This window comes from Medicago sativa, chromosome 8 (assembly GCF_051527215.1).
Source record: "Medicago sativa cultivar Bolivia chromosome 8, Bolivia_mono, whole genome shotgun sequence".
Lineage (NCBI taxonomy): Eukaryota > Viridiplantae > Streptophyta > Magnoliopsida > Fabales > Fabaceae > Medicago > Medicago sativa.
In genome coordinates this window covers 91999663-92023605 of record NC_140756.1, presented here as the reverse complement: position 1 = coordinate 92023605, position 23943 = coordinate 91999663, and the positions used below count along the sequence as shown (strand labels likewise).

Genomic DNA, 23943 nt, shown 5'->3' with positions numbered 1-23943 from the left:
ACTAATCTTTCTGTTATTATACGTCAAAATTAAAGAGGGATTGATTTGTCTTTCGTATAAAAAAGTGATAGATTAATTTGATTTTTTTTTTTAAGGAAGATTAATTAGAATATTAATTTTTATGAGAGATTAAAATGGACCGCGAGGAAATTGGAAGAAACCAAAGTGAGTCTTTTTTTAAACTCGATATCCTTCGAACGCACAAGTATAAATATTAATCATTATAAGTATTGTGGGATTCAAAGAGTCAGTGAAAATCTTGATTAAACTAAAAAAGATTCAGGTCATTTAGCTAATCTAATTATTCTTAAGAAATCAAATTGAGTTGTTTTTTTTTTTTTTAACAAGAGAGGGACCAAATTGAGTTTTTATTTTAAGGAAATAAGAGAAAATGATAATGATTTATGTTTTTTGGTATGACGACAAAAAGTATATTTTAAACATTATTAATTCACAGAAGTTATCTTAAAATAAAACGTGTTGACCTAAACTTTAGATGATCATCACTTGTTCTTGTTTGGATCGCGGGATAATCAACCAACAAGAAGCCAGAAAAAATGCCTTCACGTTGTGAAATTTGCTGTGAGATTATGATCGCTGTGTTGCTCCCTCCTTTGGGTGTTTGTCTCCGCCATGGTTGCTGCACTGTATGTCTATGTTACTCTCTCTCCATCACTTCCATGGGGATCTACCCTTTTACTTCTTTTTTCCTTTTTCACATCCAAAATCCAATTTTTCATGATTTTTTAGTTATACAGTTATCAGTCTCAAATTTATGATGATATTCTAATTACTTAATTTTATGATTACAATCATTGTGAGTGACAGGACAGATCCATGATTTTAATGAAATTATTTTAATTTGTGCAGGTTGAATTCATTATTTGCTTGCTCCTTACAATACTAGGATATCTTCCTGGTATAATTTATGCTCTCTATGCCATTATCTTTATTGATCGTGATCAGTACTTTGATGAATATAGGCGTCCTTTGTATGCACAATCACAATACTAGCACTTCAACTCTTGATTATGTAATCGACACCACTTGAATTTTATTATTCTTGTCTGTTGTAATTCTCTTTGAGATTTGAGTTAGGTCAATTTGGATGGAATTTGCATTATTCGTTTCATTGTGGTTTACTCGAAAACTGGTACTGATCTCAAACTCAAAGTATTCAATTCATGTAGAAAATTATATGGTGATGTGATTGTTGATTGTTTGGTTATTTGTAAGAGCGAGTACTTATGTGATCAAATTATGAAAATAAAGTGGTTAGTTATATTGTGGAAGATAATATAAAGTGTGTTTCTATGGCAATGGGGCGGGTTAGGGCCGGTTTTAACATCCCTGCCTCCGTATGTTTGTATCTCCCCCACCCCAAACTTTGTCCGAAATGATAATTGAACATCCACCTCCAACGGAGGACGGGTTTCCTGCCCCACCCTCAAATCTAGAAATTGTAATTTTTTTAACAAAACAAAACGTCTAAACAAATCTTCGCATTTAATATCTTCATAGCATCAGAGACTAATAATTGAATTGTACCATTTAACTAAAATCAATCACAACTTGCAGGGCAGGTGTCACTTTCCCCTAACCACGCCCGCCTTCCCCCTACTTTTTAAAATTCATGTTCTTCCCATAGTTAAATCGGTTTTTTTCCGTTAATTCTAGGGCAGGTTCGGCCGGGTTTGGATTTGTTTTCCATGCCGAAGTATGATATGGATATTTGATCTAGTTTATGATAGAGATTAGGGGCGATGAAGTAACGTTGATGGCTTGCTTGTTAATTGATTAACTACTCAGAATAAGTTTATATATGTATTTATTGATTGATTGAACTTAATTCTTCACAGGATTACCTGTTCTTTGCCTATCGGATGTCTCAAAAACCAGGAATCTACTATGATGCATTGCGTCTCTAAGTTTTGCAAGAAAATAAAATATAATAAAATTAAGGGTTAAAATGTTAAATAAGTTTTTTGTCCCTATAAATATATCAAATTTTGATTTTAGTCCCTAAAAAAATAAAGTGAGATGTTTTCATCCTCATAAAAAAAATTTGTTTTATTTTTGGTCCCTAATCGATATGTTTTTGTCATTTTTTGAACATAATATGAATATGTAAAAGTTGAACATAATAAACGAACATAACATGGATACAATTTGAACATAAAAGAGTTATAATCTTGTCATTCATATGAACATAAACTGACCGTTAAGGACCAAAATAAAATAAAAAATTGTGAGGATGAAAACATTCAATTTAATTTTTTAGGGACTAAAATCAAAATTCGCTATATTTATAGGGACGTAAAACTTATTTACCCCTTATAAATATTACAACTTTTTGTTTAAGTCTTATTAACATTTTGTTTCGACTTTTACACTCTCAAAAGTTCTTCATTACCGCTTCAGATCTTGTTTTCAGTCAAAATGTGTATTATTTGAAATTTTAAATGAGTTTTTGCATAAATGTTTATAATATTATAAGAATCTGTAAAAAAAAAAAAAATAGATCACTTTGAAAAAAAAAATAGATCACTTTGAATATATAATATATGAATTTTTATTAAAACATAGATTTTTATATTTTATAAAAATAGTTTATGTCTAGTGATATTCATGGTACGGGTAGAAGAGACAATCAATAAATATGATGTGATATAGGTGCATTCTATGTGGATCGGTGCCATGTAGACCCGTCACTTGAACGAACATCATAGCATGTAGGTGTGGATCCTCCCTATAAGCATGTTGAAAATCCATATGTCTGTCTCCCTCAAATTGTTGTAAAATCCAAGCCAACATCAACTTAACCAATCATTACAAAACCTTTTACAATCATGTTTAACATTTAACTAAATAACAATTTCATTGTTATACGTAACCAGGGTCGCGCGTATCTAGCCAGGTGCTTGGTCTCAAAACAACATGCAACATTAAGCTCCCTATACAAGTATGCGAGGGCAACCACTCCTCATGAAAAATCACTGATCAACTCAAGGTCACAGAGGTACTTCAGATATGTCACGTAAACGTAGGTGGCGCTCTTGTCAATGAATAAAATGATATCCAACCAAATAAATAGATATATCTGAACAACCTTGTCCTGGTTCAACTACATCTCCTTGTTATCACCATCCATCTTGATTGTAGCTGCTTCCTGAAGATGACTCCCAAATTATGTTATCAAGAAGCTAAAATCTGCATGAACACTGTTTACGGCTCTGATAGGAGTTTGGCAAGTGTACCAGATACTATCGAAGTAGTAAAAATATCGATCCCACGATGACTGTGTTAATCTCAATTCAGCAATAAGGTTAATATTTAGGATGTGTAAAAGTTATTTTGTTTGCCACTAGGCAGTAGATTTGATTTGCGTAAAAAGTAAATAAACATAAAATAAAGATTTGGTTAGAAAATAAGAGAGAGATGAGATCAGATTCTTCGAATCCTCTAAGTTCCCCTAATTGGTCTACTGCACCTATTTGTTATGAATCCTTTTCTAATTTACGATGATTAACAAAATAGATCTAATCAATCCCTTGAGTTAGAACCCTTTTCTCAAACTACAGCCCCCAATCCCTTGAGTGATCTAATAATTCTTGAAGGTTTTACCGAACGTTAACCTATTATCACTAACAAACGATTATCTATTCCTAGACTAACCTTGTTTATTAGAACAATTCAATTAGGTCTAAGTCGAAAGCCATGGTCAGTGGTCATTCGTTCTCACAAAATCAAGTTATATGTGATCAAGATATAAAAAGCATTAAGAACAATTGAATTGAATAAACTAGAATTGAATTCATAAACAAAATAGAGTTTCACAGCAACATGTGTCAATTAGGGTTACAAAGATTCATCTCGGATCTAATCTCTAAGAGATTTAGCTACTCATAATCGAGTTTACAAATAGCATAATCAATGAAATAATTAAAACATACATGAATTGGTAAAAGGTTGAAGAAATCGCCCTTCTAGCCGTCTCCGATGTCTCAAAATCGCACTTTGCTCTCCAAAATCGTAACCCTTGTTCTCACCAAAGAGTGCAGTATTTATAGAAGTCATGGGCCTGACCCGTCAAAATCGCGCCGCGCCATGTATATAGGCGTGCCGCGATTTCCTTTAAACATGGAAGATGAAATTTTTCTTCCAAAATCGCAGCACGGCTTGAAATTGGCGTGGCGCGATTTGCTTCGAACAGACTTCAATATTTCAGCTTTTTGCACTCCAGAACAGTATAAATTGCATGAGAACTCTATCAAAATGTCACAATAAGTCCTAAAAATTACGTAATGACAGCATGTCATCACAACCCCAAACTTAAACCATTCCTTGTCCTCAAGGAATTTGCTTGCAACAGTGACAAACGACAGTAAAATAACAGTTACCTGACAAAACGATAGTACCCAAAAGTTCATTCTCCTTCTAGCTAAAGATGAGCTAGTTTGACTTGTTCGCATCCACCAATTCACAACTGCTCGCATCAAATTGAAATAGGGTTCTACCAGTCGACATGCAGGTCTACATATTACCATACGCTTGAAAAGTTTCTAAACATCAATCAAAGTCAATATCATTACACACTTTTGAGGTCTTTAGGGTTATAACGGGGCTTAGGTGAAAGGTGGGATATATTTGGATAAGTAGGCTACACAAAATTTGAGTTAGGCTTTCCTACGGAAGTTAAAGCACAAAATTCAATCCTTCAATCATTCACCCCTTGTGGAATAACAATCAATGCAAAGGTACTAGAGAATATTTTTAACATTTAGGGACAATCGAGTTTGAAGTTACTCGGATTTTCAATGCTTTGTCCCTTTTTCAGCATTCATTTTCATTTTTTCATTTTTTTTTTCATACACCATATTTGTGTATATTTTTCATGATAAAACATTCTTTGTTCTCTTATTCTCTAGTACCCCCCCCCCCCCCCCCCCCCCCCCCCCCAAACTTAGCTGGTTGCAAATTCTAATAGCAACCCCAAACTTAATCTTTAGCAACACTCTACAATGCCTTAACTCAGAAAATACATTAAGGGACAAGTCCTAAAAGTCTCTAGGCTTGTAATGTAGTTTGTCACCGAACAAAAAGTTCTAATTCTACCGGCTCACAATTGGTTAAGAAAGGATAAATTCAACAAATTAAAACAGGGTAGGCTTCAATAAGGCTCACAGGACCAAGCACTTTTGCCTCAGTGTGTAATTAACAAAGACCAATCAATAATAGAGAAACAATGCAAGTTCTAGAAATGTAGTTGCATGGAAAACTAATCTAAATATAAGTAAATTGAAAAACAAAATTTGGCAATGAACCTTATGGCTGAGATTTCTGGGAGTATGTGACTACCTAGCAACGCCGTACACTTCGCCTTTGAATCAAGTCACCCCTCCTTTAGAACTTTTGGAATACCGTTTCATCAAACAACTGTTACTAAACTGTAAAGAGTCAACTAACAAACAAATTCGTCAATAATAAACAAGTGCAGATTCATCACAATACGGGGAATAACAAGTTCAACGGACTTTGACAATACAAGAATATAAAAACAGTACGAAACATAAACAAAGTGCTAAAAAGAAAAGTACAACGAAAACACTAAAACAAGCAAAGCTGAACCCTCAGTGGTCCAGTCCCATGTCCACATCCTCATCACCACCAGTCTCAGGTAACCCATCAAAGAAGGCTGGCGGGATTTGTCAAATCTCTCGAAAGAGCCAGTGATCTGCTTCCTATGCATCTGTGCCTCTGCAGCAAACTCAGTGGAAAACCTAGGACGGTTTACCTACATAAGATCAGAGGTCTCATTCATCCAAATAGCAGAAGTAAACATGTATTCCAGAACCATAGGATGAATCGGCGGATAAGAACCATGTTGACTGCCTTCTCCTCTCTCCATTTGAGGTGGCTGCTGTTGTGGGGGTGCTTCAGGTGCACCACCTTTCTTCCTCATACTTCTTCATAAAGACATCCATGGTCTTGTCGGTGATAGGCTGAACAGTAGGAGTGTGCAAATCACCCTCAAACTCTTGCAATAATCGAACCATTCTCTTGCGTCATCAGAAATAAACCGGTTAACATTTGATGGTGGGACAACGTTTCTTTTGCGTTTGTTTTGGCTAGATGAAGGTTGGGTGGTAGTTGTCTTAGGCTTGGTTTGTTGTCTAGTTTATGGTTTTGAAACATTTTGTGGTTTGGGTGCCATTTGTGTGAAAGTTTGAGAGTGTGTGAAAAAGGGTAGATTGTTTTGGTTAATTGAAATGGATGAAGATGAAGAATGTTGGATGAATTGGTGTTGGGATATGCTAAGGAGATGAAAAATTAATGAAAAAGGGTTGATTTTCGTGGGTTAGGGTTCCTGGAGAAAATTGGGCAGAGTAACTAGGAAAATGGAAAGAGGTTTATGCTGAAATTGCTGGTTCTTTAATAGGCTCTTGCAAAATCGCGTTACGATTGGGAAATCGTGGTACAATGGCAGTTTGTAACGGTTACCTTTTTCAAATTATCACAAGGATCGTATCACGATTGTCACCACTGTGACGCAATTTCGCTGAGGCAGAAAGGGGTGCAAAATTTTTCTGAAATCGTACCACGATCCCCAATCGTAATACAATTTAAGCGGTCAAGTCCAGACAGTTTTACTTCAAAATCGTATTATGATTTGACAATCGTAACGCGACTTTGAAGACATAATAAAAAAATTTAAAGTTTGCATTTTTTTCCTGGACTTCCACTTTTAAGAAACAAGAGTTTTTTGAAGAGGAGATTGTGACACAACATCAGTATTGTATCACAATCTTCTTGGCAGGGCTTGCACACTAAAACTTTGAAAGAAAAATTCCTGCCTGTTTTGTGTTTGATTGTTGAAAATATTTTTTTTTATATTGAAAACAATAAAAATAAATACTACCTGAAATTAAATCTAGTGGGTTGCCTCCCACCAAGCGCTTTCTTTTACGTCATTGAGCTTGACGCTTCAACCACTGTTAGGGTGGCAAATATGTCAGAAAGAACACATCATCCTTCTTCTTCCTCTTGTTTGGTAGGAATTCCATGAATTTGCAACAAAGAAGTAGATGCTCCCATGCACTCACAGTTAAACCTTTGGAATTTAAGCTCTCCCACCTTAGAGAAGGACAAGCAACCATCTGCACACGAGTGATTTCCTTAAGCCCCGTTTGTTCAGACTTCGGGAAAATGTCAGCACTCCTCACTTTTGGATTTTCTTCCACCACAACCTTGTGACACTCAATCTCCATCTGAACCAGTTTCCTCTGAGACTCATGTGCTTTCTCAACAAGATCACCACACTGAACATCAAACTTTTCAAATAAAACTTGATTTGACACCAAGAAATCATCTAAAATATTCTGAAGTTGAGTATTGTAATCGATGTTGATCACCTCTTTCTTCCCTTCACCATCACTACCTGGTTAATTCGCCTCATAATGACCACAACTCGAGATTTTGTTGTCCAAAATTTTGATCTTAAAAGATAGCATATATTTTTCATACTGCAACTTAGCAATCTCTTCTGTGTCATAGAGGAGTACCCTGTCTATCATAGCTGCAAAACTTGGATAAACTTTTCAGTAGCACGGTACAATGAGAAGAAAACAAAGAGCATAATATTTTTTTTCTTTTTTATAAATATATATACAAAAATATAAATGACAGAAATCCTAAATAATAACGTAATTGCCAAATTGAAATGACTCAACAGTCCCCGGCAACGGCGCCAAAAACTTGATAGGAGTTTGGCAAGTGTACCAAATACTATCGAAGTAGTAAAAATATCGATCCCACGAGGACTGTGTTAATCTCAATTCAGCAATAAGGTTAATATTTAGGATGTGTAAAAGTTATTTTGTTTGCCACTAGGCAGTAGATTTGATTTGCGTAAAAAGTAAATAAACATAAAATAAAGATTTGGTTAGAAAATAAGAGAGAGATGAGATCAGATTCTTCGAATCCTCTAAGTTCCCCTAATTGGTCTACTGCACCTATTTGTTATGAATCCTTTTCTAATTTACGATGATTAACAAAATAGCTCTAATCAATCCCTTGAGTTAGAACCCTCTTCTCAAACTACAGCCCCCAATCCCTTGAGTGATCTAATAATTCTTGAAGGTTTTACCGAACGTTAACCTGTTATCACTAACAAACGATTATCTATTCCTAGACTAACCCTGTTTATTAGAACAATTCCATTAGGTCTAAGTCGAAAGCCATGGTCGGTGGTCATTCGTTCTCACAAAATCAAGTTATATGTGATCAAGATATAAAAAGCATTAAGAACAATTGAATTGAATAAACTAGAATTGAATTCATAAACAAAATAGAGTTTCACAGCAACATGTGTCAATTAGGGTTACAAAGATTCATCTCGGATCTAATCTCTAAGAGATTTAGCTACTCATAATCGAGCTTACAAATAGCATAATCAATGAAATAATTAAAACATACATGAATTGGTAAAAGGTTGAAGAAATCGCCCTTCTAGCCATCTCCGATGTCTCAAAATCGCACTTTGCTCTCCAAAATCGTAACCCTTGTTCTCACCAAAGAGTGCAGTATTTATAGAAGTAATGGGCCTGACACGTCAAAATCGCGCCGCGCCATGTATATAGGCGTGCCGCGATTTCCTTTAAACAGGGAAGATGAAATTTTGCTTCCAAAATCGCAGCACGGCTTGAAATTGGAGTGGCGCGATTTGCTTCGAACAGACTTCAATATTTCAGCTTTTTGCACTCCAGAACAGTATAAATTGCATGAGAACTCTATCAAAATGTCACAATAAGTCCTAAAAATTACGTAATGACAGCATGTCATCAGGCTCCCATATCGTACTCATCATCCTCTGATTGATCCCCTAAGAACTCAGCCATCAACTATACTATCCCAGGTCTGGAAACATCACCATCGTGGTCCAGCACACAACCCTTGATGGAAAGATGTAGCAGACAGGACACATCATTTGATGTCATTATCATCTTCCCAAAGTGCAACCTTACTTTGTGTTTGATGTTTGAAAAGGCTTGAAATGTGATCATTTCGAAAAGAAAAAAACCCCACATAAATCACACAATGTGTGGTGGTTCGAAAGTTGGATGGTGCGAGAGTAGTTTAGAGCAAAAATTCGTAATTGTGTAAACGAGGGTGGTTTTTTATTTTGCTTATATATAGGACGGGTCAGATTGTGTAATTTGAGCCATGTTTTTTTGTTCAAATTATATAATCTAAATGGAGGTAAAATTAGAATTGTGGAGGGCCTGTGAGAAGCTGGTAGGGGGGAAAACAAAATTCCCTATAACTTAACCAAACAATTAAGTGCAAGTGGTTAATGAGCTTCACCAATTTATGAGTTGTTTATGAGAATTTAAGTTCGATTTTTGTGTGGAACAATTTGTTTGCCAAACTTTACTTATTTTTCGAATGAATACCAGATTAACATGGTTCATTTCCTTTGAGACCCAAAAGGTTAACACTAAAACAACTGCTAAAATCAATTTTATCAATTTGGTTCATAAACTATTAAAATCAAGTAAAATGACCATAAACTATATTCTTATCCATCAATTTGGTCTTTGAGTTAACTAGTTTAGAAACTAAATGATTGATGTGAGTATAGTTTAGAGAAACAACTCGATTGATGTAAATTAAAGAATTGGAAATTCTACGCTTAAAACCAAATAAACGAGTAACTATTAGTTTAAAGGTCATGTTAACTTGTGCTCTTAGGGCACAAGTTAATAAGTTTAAAATGGAAATTAAAAATAAATTTCATATTGAAAGTATAACTTATACTCCCTCAGGTCCTATTTATAAGAGAAAGTTAGGTCAACAAAAGTGAATGTATTTGGACTAAATTTTTAACTAGATACACCAACTTTTGTTGACCCAAATTTCTCTTATAAATAGGACTGGAGGGAGTACAACTTTTAAGACATTGAATGCACAAGTTTCAAGAAAAACCTTTTTATGTCCCAAGGGCACAAGTTAACATTTCCCTTAGTTTAATAACTAATTATTTACTAACATTTATCGTAGATGGGACTAGATAAAATTGGAGAAATGATATTTTGACAACCACTTTTTGACAACTTTTGGACAACTTTCTCTCTCATACTCACATGATGTTGTTATCCTCTCTCTTCCTTTTTCTCTCTCCATTGTTTTTGACCAATAAGAAGTGAGAAAAACAAGGTTGTCAACAAAGTTGTCATCAAATGGATGTCAAAATATCATTACTCATAAAATTGCAACAACATCTCTGTGATTAAACAAGGAGTAGATGAGGTTATAATTCCAAGAAGAGATATTTGGTAGTATCAAGTGGTTAATAGTTAAATCTTTAAAATTTGGTCGAGGAGGAGTGGACGGTTTATGGGTCGGAAGGTCTCGCAGCCAAGGCGTGCTCCACACTTCAAAATATTAGTTTATAATTTTTTTTTTTAGGGTGACACGGACTTTGTGTATATTATGCATTGTATTACCACCTAAGTAAAGTTTACGAGAACATATTAGTTTATAACTAAATGTCCTATTAAAATATAGTATTTAATAATTTAAGTGGTCCCCACTAAATTTCTAAAAATATCTGTCCAGAGAAAAATATTATGATTTTTCCTTTTTTTAGAGGTATGCCGACATAAAATTATATTTGTTTATTTATTTTAAAATGTGTGTGGCTTATTAATAGACATTTGGTGAAGATCAGTTGGTATAATCATCAACAAGAATAAGCAGAAGGAGCGAATCTCGATAGAGTGAGAAAATGCCTTCAACTTGTGAAATTATCTGTGAGATTTTGATCGCTGTATTACTCCCTCCATTGGGTGTTTGTCTTCGCCATGGTTGCTGCACTGTATGTAACAACTAACTGCTCTCTCTTTCTCTTCGAATCTACCTTTTTAATCTCACTTTCTTTCTAACACCCCTTTTACTTCTTTTTCCCTTTTTCACATCCAAAATCCATTTTTTCATGATTTTTTAGTTATGGGTCAAACCGGGATAAATACAATTATCAATCTCAAATTTATGATGAGGTCTTAATTAGTTTATTATTATAATTTTATTAATAATACATTTCGATTCAATTGAGACAGATCCATGAATGACTTTGATTTCAATATCTTTTTTGCAGAATCAATTCCTCATCTGCTTGCTGCTTACAATACTAGGATATATTCCTGGTATTATTTATGCTATCTATGTCATTATCTTTGTTGATCGTGAGCAGTACTTTGATGAAGCTAGGCGTCCTTTGTATGCAAACAAATACTAGCACGCACATATGCTAGCTGTGTTTTTATGTGTTCAACTCTTTATTATGTAATGGACAGACACCACTTGAATTTAATTTTTATCTGTTGTAATTCTCATTGACGTTGGAGTCAATTTGGAATTTGCAGTATTTGTTTCATTGTGTTTTAGACTTTTAGTTGAGAACAGGTACTGATCTCAAAGTATTCAATCATGCAGAAAATTATATGATGATCTATCTGATTGTTGATTGTATGGTTATATGTAAGATTAGTTATGTGATCAAATTATGAAAATAAAGTGGTTAGTTATATTGTGGAAGATAGTATGATATGAATATTTGATTGGTTTATGATAGAGATAAGGTGCTATGAAGTGGTCCTATGAAGTGATGTTGATGGCTTGATTGATAGTTGATTAACTTCCTCATAGTAAGTTTACCTTAAATGATATTTGTGCAACCATTTTAGTATAATTTTTGGACAACTTTCTCTCTCGTACTCATATTCTGTTCTTATTCTCTCTTCATTTTTCTCTTTTATTGTTCTTTTCTTCTAGGATGCCTCAAAAATTAGGATTCTTCTATTGTGTGCCCCTCTGTTTTACAAAATTTAGTAAAAATTAATGCTTTGTTTGCAAAACATATATTTCAAGGAATTTTCCAAAAAAAAAAATATATTTCAAGGAACTGGTTGAAGTTGATGCTTTAAAATTGTTCCTTTTTTTCCTTTTCCAAACTAAGGTGACTATGTAAATGTTGTTCCTACAGTAAAATGAAATATATTGAGACTCATAGCACATCATGTCTATTTGTTTTGGGAGACTTGATGATGATTTCTCCAAATGTGTTTCATGAGAAGAATGATGATAGCCAAAAAGTTTTTATAACTTTTAAATGTCCATGACTCAAAAAAGTAAACGTGATGAGCAATATTATGACTTGTTAAATTGTGGAGGATCTAGACTTCTTTCTTCATCTTTTGAATTCAGTGTTAACAATACTCTTGAATGTTTTATTATTGGTTTCTACTTAGTTTTGTTCTTTAAATCTGTTAACCACCACCACTACTACAAATGATTTATTATCTAAGTTACTTGGGTCAAACCAAAGTTTAGTACTTTGGGTTGCTAGTTGATATGAAAAGTTTTCACCAGTGTTTAGACTATGATTCCTTATCTTCCATGCTTTAAACCATTTCAAACAGTTTTCACCATCTTAAAAATAGGATTTACAACGACAATCTGGCATGATTGATCGGTTTTTTATACTTCAAATGGCTTACAGCGAAGATTATTTTGACAATTAGTTGTGTTTATTATCTGAACTTGCCATGTTTATGCTTGTCAAATTGTATTTATGGCTTGGCCATTTTTATGTTCTAATGTTGCTCTTAGAATGGTAAACCTATGTAGTCATGGCTCACGATTCACATACAAATTAATCGATAATAATGCTGGAAGCATATGTGAATGGTAAACCTATGTAGTCATGGCTCACGATTCACATACAAATTAATCGATAATAATGCTGGAAGCATATGTTGTTGCTCAATTTCACTCCTCTATGATTTTGTAATAATAAAAACACTCTACGGTCTACACCATAGTGTTGTTTTCGGTTAAGTCCATATAGAACATGGGTCTTGTCTTTAAATGGATCCTATAAGTTAACGGTCAGATTGTATCATTCGAATTAGTTGGTCCAGTTGGATATCGAGTTTTGAAAAACAAAAATTATATTTAAAAAAATACCGTTTAAAATTTTAAAAATATATTTATATATTTAACTTTTTTTTTTGTTTTTGTTTTAGGAATCGTATATTTAAAGCATATTAATGGGAGTATTCTTACCAAAAATATCATATTTTAAAAAGGAACTACCTTGAAAATGGCCTCCCTTTTCCTGTTCGTTTTTTGGCCAACTCTCGCCATGTGATCGTCAAAGTATGACCACCATTACAAATTTATTTATGAATCATTTATTAGATTTTTTTTTGAAGACCTGTTAGATATTTTCATATTGACATTAAGGGTCTGTTTGGTTCGGGTGTTTTGATGGGGAGGGGAGGAAATATTTTAAAGGCTTAAATATGTGTTTAGTCCCTGCACTTTCGCTCAGTTTTGGCATTGGTCCCTGTGCTTTTTTTTGTTTGGCATTGGTCCCTGTACTTTGTAAAACTTTTGGCTTTAGACCTTCTGTTAACTTTCCGTTAAAAAAAAAAAACACAAAACTAACAGTGTGCCACGTGGGCCAATCATGACATGCCACGTGGCACACAAAGACAAAATTTTAATTATAAATGAAAATAATTAATTTTAATTAGTATTTTAATAAATTGATTTGCAATGTGATACACGGTGTTAATTTAATTTCCATCTAATTTGATAAATTGATTTGCAATGTGATACACGGTGTTAATTTAATTTCCATCTAATTTGATAAATTGATTTTAATAAATTGATTTGCCAAAGTGCAATTTAATTTCCATCAAATTTGTTAATTTTTATCTATTGTCACGGTGTTAATACGATACAATTTTCATTTGCAATGTGATACAATTAAAGCTTAATTTCTTTTTATGATTATTCTTAATAAAAATAATGAACAAAACAATAATTAAAGCATAATAATTTCATTTTTAAGAAAGAAAAAAAAAGTTTAGGGACCAATACCAAAGTGCAGGGACTAATGATATTTTTAAGTAAAAAAATAATGAATAAAATAATAATTAAAAATTGATGTTTTTTTTTCAAAAAAAATATTTTTTTTGTCTTTTAGTGTGCCACGTGGTGTGTCATGATTGGCCAACGTGGCACACCGTTAGTTTTGTGTTTTTTTCTAACGGAAAGTTAACGGAAGGACTAAAGCCAAAAGTTTTACAAAGTGCAGGGACCAATGCCAAACAAAAAAAAGCGCAGGGACCAATGTCAAAACTGGGCGAAAGTGCAGGGACTAAACACATATTTAAACCTATTTTAAATTTGTTGTGTTTGGTTCAATTTTTAGAAAGAGAGGGGAGAGAGAGGAAGGGGAGCAAAATCCCTCATCAATTGAGCTAACAGTAATTAAGAAATGCAGTATTATTTTACTAAATCAAAAGTGGTTCAAAATTGAAACTGCATCATTGTTTTTAGTTCAAAATTAAAGTTGATTTTTTTACTAATTAAATTTGAAACTTTAAAATTGTGATATTTTAAAATATTAAGTTAACCTTTTTAATATACAAAATTTAGCTTTTTTAACTCAATGGAAAAATGTAGCTGGAATTTGAAATGGTCATTTTGCATATTTTTTAATAAAATTAGAAATTGTATTTTGAAAATTGTACTACTTTAAAATAGAGAATTGGTATTTATACGATTATTTTTGGGACAACTTTTTTCTTTCATCTTATTTTGAAACAAAAACACAACCATTTTTAGAATTTTTTTTCTTCCATCTTATTTTGAAGGAAAAACAACAGAGATAAAGAAAGAGGGAAAATATGAACACCATAAATATCACTAAAACAAATAAAAGAACCACCTGAACGAGTTAACTCAACGAATCTCAAACACACACTGTAACACACAACCACACTCTCTTGTTTCTTACTAAAGACAAACAAACACAGAAACATGGCAACAACAACATCATCATCATCATCAAGCAACGAACCATTGTTGAAGAAGAAAAAGAAGAAGCAATGTTTGGGTTGGATAGAATGGTTAAGAGGATGGTTCAATTTATTCTATGAATTTCTATTCCAACGAATCCTCGCAAGTCATTTACATAACCCTATGCCATTACCACCAATCAATCATCTAACTTGTATTGTTACCGGTTCTACTAGTGGCATTGGTCTTGAAATTGCAAGGTACTACTACCCTTCTGCTTTTTCTGATCAATTTTTGGTTTTTGATTCGATATTATTTGTGGGGTTTTGTTTTTGATTGAATTTTTTTTTGATCTTTGTAAATTAGGTTGGTGTTCGTTGTTTGATTATGGATAAATGGGTCATTTTGGGAAGTGGGTAGGTGTTGTTTTTGGATAATTATGGAGAAATGATTGAATTTTCATTATGGGGTTTTGTTTTTGATTGAAAAAATTTGGTTTTTGTAACCAGGGTTGGTGGCATTTGAAATTGATAGGTACCCTTTTTTGCCCTCTTGTTTTTTCTGTGATTTTTGGTTTGTGATTGAATATTCATTGTGGGGTTTTGGTTTTGATTGAAAAAATTTGATCTTTATAATTGGGGTTGGTAGTTGCTGTTTTGATTAGGGTGAAATGGGTAATATTGGGAACTGGGTAGGTGTTTTTTTTGGTATGATAGAATTATAGAAACTTTAGATTCATAGAGAAATTTGAGACAGAATATAGAATGCTATTGAACTGATTTTGATTTAATGTGTTCAGTTATCGTTACAATGGAGAACAATAGACTTGTTCATAACCAGCTATAGCCGGTTTAGGGGGAGATGGGTGGCTGACAAATGTCAGTCAGGTAGTTAAGGTGGTTATGGTGATAACTGAATCTGTTTTGACAGTTACACTAGATACAGAGTTTGTTATGTGATACACTAGGGTTTAGGCTAACTACCCTGTATCTTAATCTCTGTTAGGGTGATTATGGAGAGAAATGATTGAATATTAATAATGGAGTTTTGTTTTTTTTTTTTTGAAAAATTAGACCTTTGTAACTGAGGGCAGTGGTTGTTGTTTGATTAGGGAGAAATGGGTGACTTTGTGAAGTGGGTAGGAGTTATTTATGTGGTTTTTACTGAAGTGGATCATAAATTTGATATTTGATATCGATATACACCCTCCGGTCACTAATATAAGCAAAAATTTGATTTTTAGATTCATTCATTAAATGATGTATGTAGTCTTCATTATAGACTACATACATCATTTAATGAATGAATCTAAAAATCAAACTTTTGCTTATATTAGTGACCAGAGGGTGTATACAACAACAACCAAGTCTTGTCCCACTAAGTGGGGTCGGTTACATTTATCAAATTACGCCATAATGTTCTATCATAAATCATACTTTGATGCCAGTATAATAACTAAACAAAATTCATACACACACACACAGTTGCGAAACAGGAAGAGCTTTGCAATAACAACAATGTCTTTCAACTTAATGATTTGATACAAAACAATCCATATGCACACCCCTTTATAGAAGAACTTATACAACTATACTTAATTGCTAAGAAAATGAATTCTTGTACGTTAAGTAGAAAAATCAAAACGGTGATGCATAATTTTGAACTGTGTTTGCAATTACTTTTCCTTGGTTCCAATCATAGACCTGCTTAATAAGGAAGAATAAATTCAAGTCATACTTCAATAATCTTCTACATACTACTTGATTTAATTACTTCCAACATAAATGGTGTTTTACTTTTTTATTTGAAATCATTAATGTTGTTTGATGTTTTTGTAATGTGTTTTGCTCACTTGCAAGTCGAGGTAGTCAACTAGGCATGTTTTACTATGTTTTCTTCACTTGTAATGTGTTTTGTACTGTGTTTTTTTGTTTGAAATCATAAATAATGATGTTCAATGGTTGATCATTTTAGTGGAGTCAGATCCATTTGGAATTTGGCTCCTCTAAAGTAATTGAGAAAATCAATAGTTGTCGTGATGATTTGTTATTTGTAATATTCATCTTTAATAAATCAATGGTTGATAATGCTCATTTTATTCTCTTAAGTGATGAATAATTTATAGGAGTCTGATATGTAGGTTTGAAAATGTGTTAAGTTGTGGAGTTTGACAAGGTTTTTTGGGGGGTAACGTTGTTCTCTCCATTATGCAGGCAATTGGCAGAATCAGGGGCACATGTTGTTATGGCTGTGAGGAACACAAAGCGGGCTAATGAGTTGATCCAGAAGTGGAAGATTGAGTCTGAAGGATTGGGATTGGGTATGGCACTCAATGTTGAGGTATCTAGCATGAACCAACTATCTCAATAACTTAGGAGGTTGGGTATAAACAAATTGATGATTTTATATTATATTTTTAACTCACCTTCTCACTCAGATCCCTCTAGACTTTAAGTGTGGAAAATGCACACCTATCTTGTGCTGAAACTTAAATTTTTTTAGAAGAATGTGGCGGCAAGGATAGGCTTTAATATCATGTCATGAACTAAGCATCAGAAAACCTAATCTATTGCGTGAAAATACTTGAATGATTTTCATTATATCCATAACTGTAACTTGTATATCCATTACTCATTACTGTGTAAGGAACATCAAACTGTCATTTTGAATTTTTGAGAGCCTATTTTGTTAAGTTTTATACAATCTGAATCTAAGGCAACTTTTTGTGTTGTTTCGTGTGTTTGAATTAGCTTAGTGTTATTTTTTGGCTAAGTGATTTTTGCATGATGCTCAAGAGATAGTTTTTGGTTGAATAGCTTTTGATATCAAAATTAGTTTTAGACTTTTAGTTTTAGTTCATAGCATGATTCGGAATTACTTGTGTTCACTAACTTTTCATTTTGGCTTGTCAAGGTGATGGAGGTAGATCTTCTCTCATTGGATTCTGTTGCAAGGTTTGCTGAAGTTTGGAATGCACGCGCAACACCTTTGCACGCTCTCATTAATAATGCTGGCATTTTTTCCATTGGAGGTCGGTATTTCATTTGTTGTTGATGAATTTTGGCCTATCTTTTGTCTATCATTTTAAATTCTGAATCAGCGACGGTACTAAGAAATGGTTCTCTATAATACTGTTGAAAAAAATTAAACTGTTCTCATCTTTTTTGGGTAACTAGATTATCTGAATTATAGTATTGGTAGATATTTCCAGATTGGTTCTCACTGAATCTGAATACAATTGTAACTTACCCTCTCAGTTGTTTTTGCTCTTACTCAGAACCACAAAAGTTTTCAAAAGATAGTTATGAAGAACACATGCAAGTGAATCATCTTGCTCCTGCTTTGCTTTCAATAGTTCTTTTGCCATCTCTTATTAGGGGCTCTCCCAGTCGAATTGTGAATGTGAACTCCATTGTAAGTTTCTTGCTATTTGAACACTAAAATACATCAAAGTTTTCTTTCATCTACTTTTTAGTCTGAGCATGTTTGGCCCAGCTTTTTTTGGACTTGTCATCTCCTTATAAGAAGAAGTAGGGCCAAACATAATTTAGACTAAGCTCCTTAATTAAAAAGTTGCTTTTTTATAAAGAAGAAATATAAGAAAAAAAGTACTTTTAAAAGAAGGTGATGAGAGCTACTTTTACAAAACACGCTCAACTTATTTTTAGAGTTCTCCGCTTCGAATCCCATTGAGAACACAATGTATGTTTTATTTTAATTTTTTTGACGTTGTTTCTCCAATTGCTAACGTCATATGCTCCCCTATTTTTTTTTAGGGGGCAATTGTGTATCACTTTTTGGTTTTTTATTTACAATATATTTTGGTTAATTACTGGTACTCTTTTTTATTGACAAATGATATACTGGTTCGTAAATATTATTTCTCTAGCTATATCACACCTGATTATGTGCTCTTTCAAAGAAAAAATATGAATTAAATTTAAAGGTTCATATTTATATATTTAATCAAAATTATTTATTCAGGCCTCTCAATTTTATTAAATATATAGTTTTAAAAGAATTTTTTTATCCAAAACAGAAAAAAATCATCAAAAAAGTTATCATTTATTGAATATCATAAAAATTTATTTAATATGATAATGGATGAATTTTCATAAATCTTAATCATTTTTTAAATATTTATAATGATTCATAATAAAATATGAGCTTGTTAAAATAAATTGATTTTATTTGAAAATATTATCAAACACTTTAACATAAAAAAATTGAAATAAAAAACAATGTTTACCAAACAACTTTAACTTTATCTTTTAAGTTGTTATTTTTAACTTTAAGTTTAAAGTAGCTTGTATGCCTAAAAAAAGTTGGGCCAAACGCAACCTTGCTTTTGATTTTCTTTTCCCCCCTTTTTGCTGTAGATGCATCATGTTGGCTTTGTTGATACTGAAGACATGAATCTCACATCTGGAAAAAGAAAGTTTTCTAGTTTGGTTGGATACTCAAGCAGCAAGTTAGCGCAGGTAAACTTCCCCATTGAAGTTTCTCCTGAAAGCTTTCTCACTAATAAGTATTTTTATCAAATGAATTTATGTATATAGTCATTTATTTCTTTTGTTAACATCATATATGCACTTAGGGGGCGTTTGTTTCGGAGATAAAATGTACATTCCTGTGAATAGAGAATGGAAAAAAAACATTACTGTGTTTGGTAGAAAGGAACAAAAATAATATACCCAAGAATAAATAATACCCAGGAATTTATTCTACCCAAATTCTAGCTATTTTTATTCCCATGAGAGAGGTTGGGAAAATTGAATTCCCAGGAATGATAACCCACGTTCGACTTAATAACCAACTAATACCCCCTATTTTACCATTTAATTTTCCAACGTTGAGTAAAAAGTGTAGCTAATGATTTTTCTTTTCTTTTTTTAATTAAAAAACTATATATTTTGACAAAAATTCCAAGAGTTTAAAATGGTAAACAAACACTTTTTTTAAAAAAAAAAAACACTTTTTAAAAAATTCCTAGGAATATAATTTTCATTATTGTATTCCTGGGAAAGTTATTCCAAGGCTTTATTTTTTTTTCATCCGAATAACAAACACCTCCTTAATTAGTTGTGCACTGTTCAACTGACAGGGTTTATGCTAAAAAAAAAGGAATAAATCTGTTTATATGCATGTATCGTTCCGACCTTTTTAATTATTACCTACGAAGCATTGACACAGACGCCGACATTAGACAGAAACCAACATGTAGACACCGGTAATGAGTTAAAAACATTGAAGTGATTGAATGTTACCTCATGTCGGTTTCATGTTGGTGTTAACACCGACACATGCCAGACACTATCACGCGTCAGACTCGGGACATGTCTGTAATCTGAAGTTCGGTGCTATATAGCTAATATTGTCCTTGCACATTAAATTTCAAAGAATGGAAAACGAAAGCAAGCATGTAATAAGTTGATTGATATTTTCTTTTGTTTACAAAGTACAGTGTACAAAAACTCTTAAGATAACTGAGTACAAAACAATTATGCATTAACAAGAAATTGTATCACATTGATATGCATGATACAAAAGCAGCAGCAGCAATAGGACTGTGGACAAACCTGCGCTTAGAATTGATGACTTCCTTTTATTCATAAAATAATTGAGTATATACAATTTCCACTTTGGTTTATGGGTTTCCTAACTTTCCTTGGTATAATTGCATCTTGTTTGTTGTTGTTTTTTCTTTTTTAATGTACTCAATTTGTTGTTTCTTCCTTTTTTTCTTCTTTTTTATCAGCTGTTAAAGTTTGTTGTCAGTATCGACGTCAAAAATTGATTGTTATTTGGTCAACTATGTTATCACTTGAAAATGAATTGCTTGGTTTACTTTTATCATGAAGTTGTGAATGAAAAAGGGGTTTGTGTTTTTATTGCAGGTTATGTTCAGCAGTGTTCTTTTTAAGCGACTACCTGCTGAAGCCGGTATCAGTGTATTATGCGTATCGCCTGGAATTGTCCAGACCAATGTTGTAAGTGTTTTGAAACAAACAATTGTACATCTGTTCCTAGGTCGAACGAGTACTGTTGCAACTTTAATCATTTTATTCCTATGATTTAGAAATACGGGGAAACTTAATTCAATGTTTAATTTAGTTTTCAATTGGATATCTGGCCCCCTTAATGTTTGTTTTAAATATTAAAAATGTAATTGATTTTTTAACTATGGTTAATTATTTATAGAAATCAGAATGCCTGTAATAATTAGTTTGCATTAGTTTAATTTAAGTGTGTACTATATGATGCTTTTTTTATCATTGTCTGTCTATTGTTGAATTGAGCTTTTATGTAACTTGTACTCAGATAACTTATTTTTTAGGATTAGTATTTATTGTGAAATGTATATGTTTGACAAAAAGTACATAAATGAAATAAGAGCATCAATTAGATTGAAGAGGATATATATGAAACACAAGGTTGGTTAAATAGAACTTTTTAGGTGTATCTAAAACTGTATACGATTAATAACTGAGGCAAAATGGTAAATTTCATAGTTCTCATGTTTTATGTATTGGTTTAAAAGGCTATTCTGATAAGCACCTGCTTGTTTTAGAGTTTGGCCCTCTAAGCAATTTCATCTTGTTTGGATAATTATACCATATAATTTCTGGTCATAATTTATGGTGAATGTGGATACCTTTGGACTTTTAATTATTGATTCGCTGGTTTTACTTTTACTGCATTATTTCATAAGATTTTTACTTAGCTAATACTTTCAACTTCATCTATTCAGGCAAGGGATCTTCCAAAATCTGTTCAAACTGGATATCATTTGATACCATACTTCATTTTTAATGCTCAAGAAGGTCTTTTTATTCATTGCTTTTATTGAATGTAATTAATATTTCCTTGTTCGATCCTTCTTTTCTTTTATTCATGATCTGATAGTTTCCGTAGATAGAGTAGATACAACTGTCATCTCTCTCAAACATTGTGTTTATATTTATTTTTTACTATTCCTTCACATCATAATTCAATATTATACCAAATTTTTAGTATTTCAAGCAGTTTTGTCAAATACTCCGTAGATATATAGCGGCACTATAATGTAATAGCATAGCAGATTTTTATCAAACCGTTATTGTTTCACCATACGTGATTTAGTGCACAAAGTGTTGTCAATTAGTGGCTACAGCAACACTATAGCACTGGACCATTGCAAAATTTGAACAAACCGCTGTTTTCCGCGATTGAAGACGCTGATTTGAAGTGTTTTGGTTCTAGAAGTACTGAAGAATATTGAGTTTTGTCTCTTCATGCTAGCTAATACGTCAATTTTGCTGCAATGCAGGTTCTAGGAGTACTCTTTTTGCTGCAACTGATCCTCAAGTTTCAGAGTATTGTGAATTGTTGAAATCAGATGAATGGCCTGTTTGTGCGTATATTTCTCATGATTGTCGTCCCGCAAATGCGTCAGAAGAAGCACACAATCTTCAAACATCACATGAAGTATGGGAAAAAACATTAGAGATGATTGGTCTTCCTTTGGATGCCGTGGAGAAGTTTCTAGAGGGCGAAGAAGTTAAATGCAGTTACGGACAAGAACAATGATGAAACCAAAACACGTGATTAACACAAGTATAACCCTACATACTCACCCTTAATGAAGGTCACTTTCACTATTTATAGTAATGGTGAGCATTTCATTTTGAATATAGGGGGAAAATTCATAATTTTTTCAACAAGATTGATATGCCTTATGATGCCTAGCAATTGCTTAGTGGGGGGAAAATTTCCCAATCCAAAAAGTTTATGTACATTAATTTTATTTTATTTTAATCTTATTTATACCCATAAACAAGTGTTTTTGACCTTAAATTAGTACTATACTGTATTTGTATTTTGACCCTTGTAATAGGTGAATTTGACTTTACTAAAGTAGAGGGTTCTTCTGGTTGTTTACAATTTGAATATGTGCCGTGTGATTCATTACTTTTTTTGTTGTTGATAGCTTTTCTGTCTTAGATTTTCCCTGTCTATTTTCTTTCTTCAAACGAAATATTGCTGGTGAAGGCAACTGTGTAAATCATTTAAAGACCCAATTGGGTTTCATCAACTCTAGATCATCAACCATTCTTGAATAGCATGCTAGACTAGATTCGGGGCACGGGTACTAGGTACCCCTTGTCTAATTTTGTATCTTAATCAAGCTTGTCTCCTCTTTTGACGCATTTACTTCACAGTTATCTAGTGTCGAAATTCCAAAAAATGTACAAGAGGCTCTAGATCTTCCAAAGTGGTAGGAATTTGTTTTTATGAAGATGAAAGCTCTTGAAAAGAATAATACTTACCACAACTTTACCGACGGTCAAAAGAACTATCGGGTGTTGCCAAAGAAATTACTCTAACCTATGGCATAAACTACTCAGAGAACCTTGCTACGGTTGCAAAGCTTAACACAATCAGAATACTCCTATCTCTTGTTGCTAACTTAGACTGGCCTCTCCACCTGCTACATGTAAAAAATGCCTTCCTCAATGGTGATTGAGAAGAAGTGTATATGGACTGTCCTCTTTGTTTTGCATATATGAAGTGAACGTGACTAAATGGAGCAAATCTGGACTAGTGGATTAACATTTGTTTAGTAACAAGTTCAAGATAATCGATTGTGTGTTTCTCAAGTTGAGATTCCATTCATTTACCCCACATCTAGATTATTGTTCATTTTTGAGAGAGATAGACACAATTAGAAGATTAATGAACTCCATTAGTGAGAAGTGCTAATTAAAGTGAGTTCCATTAGTTTGTATTGTTTGGATGAATAGAAAAATAAGTAGAGAGAAATTCATTTTTTTTTTTTGACAAGTAGAGAGAAATTCATAAAAACGATTAAAAGACAAATATATTCCTTATAGGAGTATTCATAAAAACGATTAAAAGACAGATATATTCCTTATAGGAGTATAACTCTAAATAAATGGTGGGTAAATCATAAATGGAGGAATCCAAAATGAATTCACATGTATGCATAATAGACCAACTTGTATATATATACTCACCAAACTGCTTTACTGCTGCCAAATTCATGAACTCACATCCAAGATCAAGGTCACA

General features: G+C 32.8%; 3 protein-coding genes and 1 long non-coding RNA gene across 4 annotated transcripts; all 4 read left to right on the top strand.

Moving 5' to 3' along the window:
• The first annotated feature begins 458 nt into the window (after nt 1–458).
• On the top strand, nt 459–1282 carry LOC146903308 (PMP3 family protein At4g30660-like). Its single transcript, XM_085737780.1, has 2 exons — nt 459–647; nt 871–1282. The coding sequence occupies exons 1-2, from the start codon at nt 558–560 to the stop codon at nt 1012–1014; spliced, it is 234 nt and encodes a 77-aa protein (XP_085593906.1). The 5' UTR covers nt 459–557; the 3' UTR covers nt 1015–1282.
• Nucleotides 1283–2897: 1615 nt separating this feature from the next.
• Nucleotides 2898–9214, top strand: LOC146903307 (uncharacterized). The gene is made up of 2 exons (XR_015023551.1): nt 2898–3230; nt 8845–9214. It is a non-coding gene; the product is annotated as an uncharacterized LOC146903307 (long non-coding RNA).
• A 1520-nt stretch (nt 9215–10734) lies between these two features.
• Nucleotides 10735–11595, top strand: LOC146903306 (PMP3 family protein At4g30660-like). Its single transcript, XM_085737778.1, has 2 exons — nt 10735–10876; nt 11156–11595. Exons 1-2 carry the CDS (start codon nt 10787–10789, stop codon nt 11294–11296), a joined length of 231 nt encoding a protein of 76 aa, XP_085593904.1. The 5' UTR covers nt 10735–10786; the 3' UTR covers nt 11297–11595.
• Nucleotides 11596–14798: 3203 nt separating this feature from the next.
• LOC146903305 (dehydrogenase/reductase SDR family member FEY-like) lies at nt 14799–22794 on the top strand. The gene is made up of 8 exons (XM_085737777.1): nt 14799–15131; nt 17085–17211; nt 17785–17902; nt 18149–18285; nt 19251–19352; nt 20769–20861; nt 21623–21695; nt 22181–22794. Exons 1-8 carry the CDS (start codon nt 14893–14895, stop codon nt 22438–22440), a joined length of 1149 nt encoding a protein of 382 aa, XP_085593903.1. The 5' UTR covers nt 14799–14892; the 3' UTR covers nt 22441–22794.
• The last annotated feature ends 1149 nt before the right edge of the window (nt 22795–23943 follow it).